Source organism: Tupaia chinensis, unplaced genomic scaffold (genome assembly GCF_000334495.1).
Source record: "Tupaia chinensis unplaced genomic scaffold, TupChi_1.0 Scaffold000217_1, whole genome shotgun sequence".
Lineage (NCBI taxonomy): Eukaryota > Metazoa > Chordata > Mammalia > Scandentia > Tupaiidae > Tupaia > Tupaia belangeri.
In genome coordinates, this window is record NW_006159692.1 from 1181854 (window position 1) to 1191557 (window position 9704).

The 9704-nt window shown below is 47.7% G+C and overlaps 1 protein-coding gene across 1 annotated transcript in view; it reads right to left on the reverse strand.

The window, feature by feature from the left end:
* Positions 1-3619: 3619 nt before the first annotated feature.
* ACTA2 (actin alpha 2, smooth muscle) overlaps positions 3620-9704 on the reverse strand; it is a 19111-nt gene continuing 13026 nt past the window's right edge. Inside the window, exons 7-9 of the mRNA XM_006147609.1 lie at positions 8150-8346; positions 7374-7555; positions 3620-3911 (exon numbers count right to left, since the gene is read on the reverse strand). Of these exons, the coding sequence (XP_006147671.1) occupies positions 3768-3911; positions 7374-7555; positions 8150-8346 (523 nt within the window). The 3' untranslated portion in view covers positions 3620-3767. The remainder of the gene's footprint in view (positions 3912-7373; positions 7556-8149; positions 8347-9704) is intronic.

Here is a 9704-nt window from a genome sequence, read left to right on the forward strand (position 1 = left end):
TTGGGCGCACACACACACATGCACCTGGTGCGAGTTTAAGCCACCGGATTCGGGACTTGAACCACGGTCGACTACATGGGAGTTCAGCAACATAGCCATTACGCTAACTGCTGGTCCCAAATGAATGGTTTAAACAGCAAAATATTCATGTTTTCCAGTTCTGGGGGCCAGAGTGTCAGCATGGTCAGGTTCTTGGTGAGGGCTCTCAGCCTGGTTTGCAGATGGCTACCTTCTTGGCCTATCCTTATCTGGTAGAAAAAGAGGCCTTCTATTTTATGTCTCAGTGGTTTGGTCTCAACTTATGTGGACACTCGCCCCATCATGAAGACTCTACCCTCATGTCCTAATTACTTCCTAAAGGTCCCACCGCCAAATAACATCCCTTGAGGATTAGGCCCCAGCATATGAATGAGGAGGACCACAAGGATTTAGTCTGTAGCCAGGGGAGGGCCCACGTGTGTTGTCTGTTTGCAGTGCCATCTAGCGGCTCTGTCACACATCTCACTATGTCCCATAGTAACTACAGTAAAAAGTACCATTCAGATAAGCACGTGAATAATTGTTATTATATTGCCTCTGATCTGCCGTTAAAATGCCTTCAAATAAACTTAAGGAATTACTTATTTTTTAAAAGGAGAGTTTTCAAAAATAATTATCAAATGTTAAGTCACGCTAGGATGAAATTCCAACTTATGGAAGAACAGACTTCTTTAGAAAAAAAAGTTTAATTAAAACAATATGTTTTTATAGTAATGTTCTATAATTATACCTTTAATTTTGTAATTTTTTATAACTAAAGGGATTTAACAATTCACATTCCTGTATATGTTTGAATAAACACAGAGTTAGAGAAATAGAAAAGAAGAAAAGTCAGGCAGGGAACACTGTTTAGAAAAGAAGCTTATTATAAGATCTGCTGTCAGGATCTGTTTTTGTAGCTTGCCAGGATTCGGGGTGGGGTGGAGATGCAGAGACGAGAGAAAAAGCAGAGAAGGATGCAGGGGGAGGGAAGGTAGTTAAGGGTATTGCAGACTGGCTTTATATATTTTTGCTTATTGGAAATAAATACTGTGGCATTATCTGCACCCCAAGATGTTCTAAAACCAAATGGAGATATAAGAAGGATCTAGAAGGATCTACAGCTTCGAGCATTACATATATATCAAACAAGTAAAAGTCGACTGTGAGAAATTAAGGCTGTTTACTTGAGTTAGTCATTGTCTGGGTGTGTCCAGATACACCAGTGGAAGGAGTGCTGAATCCATGTTCTTGAGTCGGAAGAGAATGTTTAAAATTTTCTTTTTTTTTTTTTCTAGGAGAAAAAGCTTTTATGTATTGTTCAAAGTATAAGTAGTTCTATTATGTCTCTTCCTAACATAAGAGCTGATGAACAAAGAATGCAAAAAATCAAACAAACAAAAACAAAAACACTGGAAGACATTTGCTCTATTCCTGACTTCAAGAAAGGCCATGGGCAAATTCGCTTTGGGGAAATATTGTTTCTTTACAGAAATAAGGTGTGTGAGTGAACTGTTTTAGCAGGTTCCTTTCAGCAGTAACATCTTGCACTTACATTGACGTTCTTTCCAGCACAATATATTATTTTATATTATTTTATTTTTTAAAGATAGTTTTTGGGTCCAGTTGGTGGCATGGTAGTTGGGGGTGGCTGGATTGTACATGGCCAATTGTGTAGTTTGAGTCCTAGACATGGTGGCTTGAAAAACATGCAGAGACACCTCACAAGGAAAATGTTAAGACCCCTGCTTTGGAGAAGTGTACCCAAGTCCTGGTCACACTTTGGATGCCTATGTGTGGTCCATTTCTCTGGGGTTCCCTTTTCAGTTTTACAGATATGGGGCTTCAAAAAGTTCCTAGAAAAAATCGAATTAAAATATAAGTTTATTTTAGTGCAAAGAGATTTGCTTTTGAAGTTAATGCACATTTTTCCCATAATATGTATTTTCTAGGACCCCTGTGAAGACCTCATACACAACACACTCTCCCATCTCTGGGCTTCTGCCTGGAAAGCTCCCATGTACACAAAAAACCCTCCAGCCTCAATCTCCTTGTTGTTCTCTTTTTCCGTTTAGTTTCTTTCTTTCTTTTATGAGCATGATAGAGGAGAGAGAATACAAGCACCCACAACAGGATCTCACTCCATGAGCGACCCCAGACCCCCAAGCGGGATCATGGGTACCAGGCATGTCAGGGTGGCCAGGGAACCAAACTTGAGATCTTCTGCATGGATTCAGCATGTGTGATACTGCTGTTCCCAACCCTGTTTGTTTGTTTTGCCTGCAAGGAACAAACGTTTTCCTCCTGAAGAGTGAACATAAGTGTTCCTGATTTTTCTGATTTTCCACGCCTCCTGGGCATGCCCGTTTCGTATTGTTCAGAGGCTGTTCCAGACGTGTGTTCCTTTACCAGACAGCTCCCGCCCTCTGGTGGTAAAGGTCTAGTACTACAGTATAACAGACCTGTAGTGACTACCGCGGTGGTTGGTTATTTTTGCCTAAATGAGGACAGTGATTGGGTTACAAGTGTCTGTAGGCCAGTTCTTCTAACCCTTAGGTTGCAATGCAGTGGGTGTGGCGTGTCCTTCATGATAAGCATGGGTGTGTAGCTGGACAATTGCCCTCACACATAATTATGGTGGTTAATTAACCACCGGGGAAATCTGACTAAAGCTGGGTTCACGGCCTCAGCTCCACAAGCTCCGTCTCAGCGGGCCTTGGATGTGGCCAAGGAGTCTGCACGTGTAAAATGCCACGGCCAAGGGAGCTGGACCCCGCATGACCAACTGTGATGTGAATACTTGCCCCAGGGTGCCTGTGCATGAGTGCCCCTAAATCCAGACAGAATGGAGGAATGTAGGAGGAGTCAGGGCATGACCATGCTCCCTTGGGGAGTGCTTTCTCTCTTTCTCTCCTCTCTCTTTCTCTCTGGTAAGCACATGTGCAGTTAATCAAAGAATAATACATAGAATAAAATATGCCCAGGCTGGCTTTGTGGTGCAGGGGTAATGCCCTGCTAGAGAGAAGCTGGATCCCACATGGCAACCACTATTCAAATCCCCAACCCCAGCAGCCCGTGCACATGTGCAAGTGTCTAAGATCTGACGGGCTGCAGTGCTTAAAAAGCAGACCGGATCGCATCATGGCCAGACCTTGACGGAAGTGCCCATCTCTCTCACTCACTCTCGCTCTCTCAGATCTCTCTCTCTCTCTTTCTCTCTCTCTCTCTCTCTCTCACACACACACACAGCTGGGAACCGCAGATATGTGTGTGTGACTTTAATGTATATGATTGTCATTTATGTACAACTGTTGTTTTTGTTTTCATGAATCAGGCTACCAGTACTAGAGTGATTATGAGTGGTGTCATCACCCTGCAAGGTGTGAAGTCACTGTATACTAGCCCATTGATCTTAGCTCATCTGTATGCTCAAATTCTTCCTGTGTACAGAATTTAAGTTTCCCACCTTAGTGTTGCGCTTCTCTGCCTGGTAAACCCACCCGTCCTACTAGCGTGGTGTTCCCAGTCTGGCTACTAGAGTGAGCCATCCCCCATGGGAGGCCAGCCAGGCAGGTGCTCAGAGGCCAGCCAACGCGAGAAGTGACCGGGAGCATATTTCAGATTTATTAAAAAAACACACACAGGTAACGAATCAGAGCTTTGGCTAGGAATGACTGGAAAAGGAATTGAAGGCCTTATTCCACAAAACGTTCACAGTCGTGCGCTAGAGGCCGGCCGCGGGGAGGGTTCTAGAAGCATTTGCGGTGCACAATGGAGGGCCCAGCCTCGTCATACTCCTGCTTGCTGATCCACATCTGCTGGAAGGTGGACAGCGAGGCCAGGATGGAGCCGCCGATCCACACCGAGTACTTGCGCTCGGGAGGCGCGATGATCTGTCAGGAAAGGAAAGAAGGCTTGTTAGCGTGGTCTTGAGTGCCCGTGGGCACCACCGGGACAGGTCATGTTCGTGCAGGGACACGCTGGGCTACTTGACAACCAGTAGCCTCGGGCTTAGAGACGTCCATGCGCACTTTTGTCTCCTGGTTTCCTTCACACACCGACTTCCAAACCATCCAGATCTCCTCCGTGGCTGTGCTGAGCACACTGGAAGTTGGCCCCAAATCTTGCCTTGGCCTCCACTGAGGGGCTCTGGCAGTGGCCCTGGCTTCTGGGCTGAGATCAAAACCAGCATGACACACGCTTTCTGGGGAAACAACACCAGCAGTCCCCAAAGGAGAAGGTTTAATACTGCTTTTCCCCAAGTGAGTCAGCCATGGCCCTCTGCACTGCCACGGGATGCACCGCTTAGCACGGAGGGACTGGGGTTCCTCTTGGAATGGACATCTCCCCAGGGTGGGCCTCCTCAAACTGTGCTGGTCTTTCCCAGAGCACAGGCCTGACCGGCCAGGGCATGCTCCAGGGTTCTTAAATACAGAACAGTTCAGGCCCAGAGAGCAGTCATTAGGCCAGGGATCCATCCTGCACCAACTCCACAGGACAGCTACAGTTGAGCAATTCCAAATTCTACCCCACTTCAATTCTGGGATAAGATGAATATGGACACTTGGGCCAACAGTGGTTAAAGGGTCTGATTTCTGAGCATGCCCCAAGCTCTGGGTGAGCATTTAATTTTTTAATACAAAGAGCTGATACTGTGCACCTACTATGCACCAGTACTAAAAGAAACATTGCATAAGGGTGACTTCATTCAGTTCTCAGAACCACATAAAGGCAGAAGTTCCAAATCGCTCCCACACTGCGTGGGAGGAAACAGGCAGAGCCAGGCTGAGCCAGCCCGCCCAGGTCCTGTCACTGTCAGACCTGATACTCAAACCTGGGCCCTCCCAGTTCTGTGCTTTGTTTTGCTTTGCTTTGTTTTAGATATACTTTTTGGACCAGTCCTTATAGTCTAGTGGTTAAGGGAGCTGGGTCCCATATGGTCAAGTGCAGTTCAGATCCCAGCCCTGGTGACTTAAAAAGCTAGTCTCTTCACAATCTAAATGATGTATAGAGATTCAATGTATGAATAATAATTTAAAAAATTAAAAAAGAAAAGAAAAGAAAAGGAAAAAGAACAACCAAAAACCACATCTGGCACATGTGTGCATCACAATCTAAATGATGTATAGAGATTCAATGTATGAATAATAATTTAAAAAATTAAAAAAGAAAAGAAAAGGAAAAACAACAACCCAAAACCACATCTGGCACACGTGTGCATGCCCCAAATCCCAATGGGATGGAGAAATGGAGGAGTGATTGTGGTGTGAGTACACTCTACAGGGGGTGGTCCCCCACCCCCATTTCTCTATCTCTTCCAATTTGAAAAAAAAAGACCACCTTTTTATTTTGGAATAATTATAGAGTTCATGAAAACTTTACAAAAACACTACATGGTGTGGGAATCAGCAGTTAGCGTAATGGCTATGTCGCTGGACTCCCACGTGACCGCGGTTCGCGTCCTGGACCTGGTGGCTTAAACTCACGCCGGGCGCGTGTGCGTGCGTGCCCAAGATCCCGAGAGGAGAATGGAGGAGAAGGGATTGCGGCGTGACCATCCCCCCTGGGGGGTGATTTCTCGCTTTCTGTCTCTATGTCTCTCTCTGTCTGTCTGGCGAGCGCACGCGCCCTATAGCGAGAATGTCTCAAAAAAAAAAAAGAAAAGAAAAGAAAACACTACAGGGAGTTTCCCTTGACCCCTCACCAGTTTCATCTTCACCTAATATTACCATCTAGGCCCCAGGTTTTAATGGCACTGTAGACTCGCACACCATCTGGGGCACCAAGATGCACATTCATTTTCACTCAAGGCACCAAGCTGGGAGACTCAGGAACTGCCCACCTCTAGCCACAGCCACTCCCTCTTCTATACCCTTAAGAAGTTGGCTCTGCAGAGCCCAGCAGCGGCCTTCTGCCTCCTTTCTCTGTGAGGCAGTGAGCAGAGGAACGTTCAAGAAGCATAAACCTTCTGAAAAGTCTCTTCGCTCACCCTGGAGTCATTGGGGCAGGTCTTCCTGGAGACCGCTGGGAAGGGGGTGTGTTTCACTTTCACATTGCCTACATATCCTTTCCAAAAAAGAGAAAAGATAGGACCAGCAGATGACATAATGGCTACGTTGCTGGACTCCTATGTAGTTGACCGCGGTTCGAGTGCTGGACCTGGCGGCTTAAAATTCACTCCAGGCACGTGTGCATGTGTGCCCAAAATCCTGAGAGGAGAATGAAGGAGAAGGAATTGCAGCATGGCTAGCTCCCTTGGGGATTTCTGTCTCTCTGTCTCTCCAGCGAGTGCAAGCGCCCTATAGCAAATATCTCTCAAAAAATAAAGAGAAGAGATACAGTAATGGAGAAGTTGTCTACTTCTCAGGTATGTGACTTACACTAGACTTGTCCCTTCTGCTGCTTCCTGTGACATGGGTCAAAGGGTGCCTGCCTGACCTTCTGACTTCAGGGAGTAAGAGCCTTTGAGCAGTCCCCAGCCACGTGCACGCTGCCTCCCAAGAACAAGCTCCATTTGATCTCTGTTCTCTGCTCAGGACTCACAAGTCACTCCGTCCAGGGGCCCTGGGTGGCTCAGGGACTGAGTTTGTTCACCCTAGAGATAGTCTGTGCTTTTGAGCACCTGTATCAAATGGGGTGTCAGGCAGAGAGAGGAAGGTGGAATGGCAATCCCCTGCCACTGAGGTGTGGTCACATTTAGTTGTAGAAGAAGAGGAAAGGCTCCTGAACCGACTAGGTTACACTACTTTAAAAAGAAACCTGCCTCGTCTTGTCTGTACTTTTTTTCTAATGTTCTACACATGAGAACCAGAGTTTGGTGTTAAAAAACAACAAAATGCATATTCTACTGTACGTTGTAATAGCCGGAGGGCATGTGCCCTTGCCAGAGCGAGAGGGGGAAAGCATCCCCCACGGGACGTGGGCATGGCACCATCCTTTCCCTCCATTTCTCCTTCAGGCCAGAGTTTGGGCACTCACACACATGTGCCAGGTGTGCTTTCCAAGCTGCAGGGGATGGGATTTGAACCACAACTGGCCACGTGGGATCTGGCTCCCTTGACCACTACACTATGGGGCCAGCCCACAAAATGTATACCCTAAAGAGAATATACTGCCACTGCTGGGAGTCCCTGATGGACAAGGGCAAGTGTCGATCAAATTGTGCATAAAATGACCCGTTTTCCCTGATGAACTGGATTATCCTTGGCAAATACAGGAAGTGCGGATTGTTGTCCATGGCCCCGCCCTAGAGCATGTAAGTGTGCGTGCCCAGGAAGTGGCCTCTGGGGAGCCCTTCATGGGTTAAAGGGTGGACACTACTAGCAGCAGAGCCACAGGTCTGCCCCCAACAGCACCTTGATCTTCATCGTGCTGGGTGCTAGAGCCGTAATCTCCTTCTGCATCCGGTCGGCAATGCCGGGGTACATGGTGGTGCCCCCAGAGAGGACGTTGTTAGCGTAGAGGTCCTTCCTGATGTCGATATCACACTTCATGATGCTGTTGTAGGTGGTCTCGTGGATGCCGGCAGACTCCATCCCTGGAAAGAGACATGGGTGGGTGTCCTTGGGTGGTGGGTAAGACCAGGTGAAATGTGCAAGACCAGCCAGAAACTGGGCTGAGGTGAGGTGGGCGTGACAGTCCAGGAACTGCTCAGGCGCAGGTCCCCTGCCTCTTGTCCCAGGAAGAAGCCCTGCTTCCGCATCTCTGGGGCAGACCCACAACACAAACTGATGATTGTTTGTTTGGAGGTTTTTGCCTTAGGACATGTGCGCCCATCAGAGAGAAAAAGAGACTGACACAACGAGAGAGACGTTGAGAAATCACCCCTGGGGTTGGCGAGGTGGGGGATGGCCACAGCGCAATTCCTTCTCCTCCATTCTCCTCCTGGGAGTGAAGAAGGGATTGCGGCTGTGGCCATCCACTCCAGGGGGGTGATTTCTTACTTTCTGGCTCTCTGCCGAGCACGTGTCCTATACAAAACAATCTCTCTTTTAAAAAGCAAAGGAAAGAAAAGAAATGCATTTTGGTTCTGGGGCCCTGTCATATGTCTTCACACGCGGCAGGGCCATGGGCTGGCTGGATAAGGGAGGTTAGGGGGACTCTTCCCAAAAAAGAGGCGTTTGTTGCCTACCGATGAAGGACGGCTGGAACAGGGTCTCTGGGCAGCGGAAGCGTTCGTTCCCGATGGTGATCACCTGCCCGTCAGGCAGCTCGTAGCTCTTCTCCAGGGAGGAGGAGGATGCAGCTGTGGCCATCTCGTTTTCAAAGTCTAGTGCCACATAGCACAGCTTCTCCTTGATGTCCCGGACAATCTCGCGCTCAGCTGTCAACGAGACACAGATGTTAGGGCGTGGATTAGGGTGTGTGCTCACATGGAAAGGTCCATCTGTCCTTCAGCTCCTCAATACATGTTTCTCCAAAATTGAGGGCTGGTCCAATATCCCACAGTCTTGGATCTAGGATGGTAATTACATGGTAGGTCGACCAGGAAACCGCCTCTGCTCCTAGCAGGTGCCCGGCACATAGGAGACCCTTAGTAAATGTCTAGAAAATGCAAGACAGGAATAAAATAAACCAGCCAGAGAAGGGCAAAGACTACAGAATCTTTGCAAGCTGTATCTTTTTTTTTTTTTTCTTGCGGGATAACCAATCACCCTCTGTTATAATTGTTTTGTAACAGTTTGTTATTCTGGATTTTTGATTGAACAGGAAGTCTTAGGCTGCCTCAGCTCCACAGGGATCTCAGTTTCCAGGTGGAATCCAGCTTAAACCCTTGACACATTCATGACCTTCCAGAAGGAGGCGGGTGCTGGCTCAGGACCAGTCCCCATCCAGAGGAGATGTGGAAGAAGTGGGCAGGTGTTTCAGACCTCTGTGCTCGGAAGTTCTAAACTCTCGGGTACATCTGAGCCCCTGAGAACCTTTTGGGGTGTCGGGATTCTTTGAGGAGGAATGGAATTTTAAGTCTCTCCCACAGGAAGAGACTATAATCTCATGAGGGCTTAAACCCGGAGCCTAGGATAAGCCCCAGGCATGTCCAGAAACAAACATTTGGACAATGGGAAGGGAAGGCAGGCAGCAAACACTACCAGTGTTAGGGACAGTGTTTCTAGTGCCCTCTTGTGGAAGGAGGCTGCATGGCACCAGCTGAGTGAAAGCAGGAATACTGCTCTTCAGCATCCAAGGATTGCTCACTGGGGCTGGGAATTCCACGTGCATTTTTCTGGTACTCACAACAATAGTGTGAGATAAGGCCTGCTATTACACCCATTTTACAGATAAAGAGACCACGGCTTAGTATGGTTGGTTGACTTGTCCAGGGTCACGCTGCTAGTGAGTGGCAGAGTAAGGATCCAAGTCCAGTCTCGCTGTCTCCAAAGATTGCCAATCATCACACGCTACCCTCTTCAGTCTACGCAGGCCGACTTTCTGTTGGTTAATGGAGGGGATTATAATCTGTCTACTGCAGATCATGAGATGACTATAATTGTTCTTCTCAAAGAAATAGCATAATCGGTTTGCAATTTCATGTAGCAAAAAGCAAAAAAACTGGGATTTTTCTCTGTGCATTAGCATCAGGCCTCGCCATGTGTGTGTCTTCATCCCGTGGTCTCCTTGGGGAGTCACTGTGGTCCCATAAGTTATCGTGAACAACCGCTGCCCTAGACCCTGTCCCCCTGTTTCCC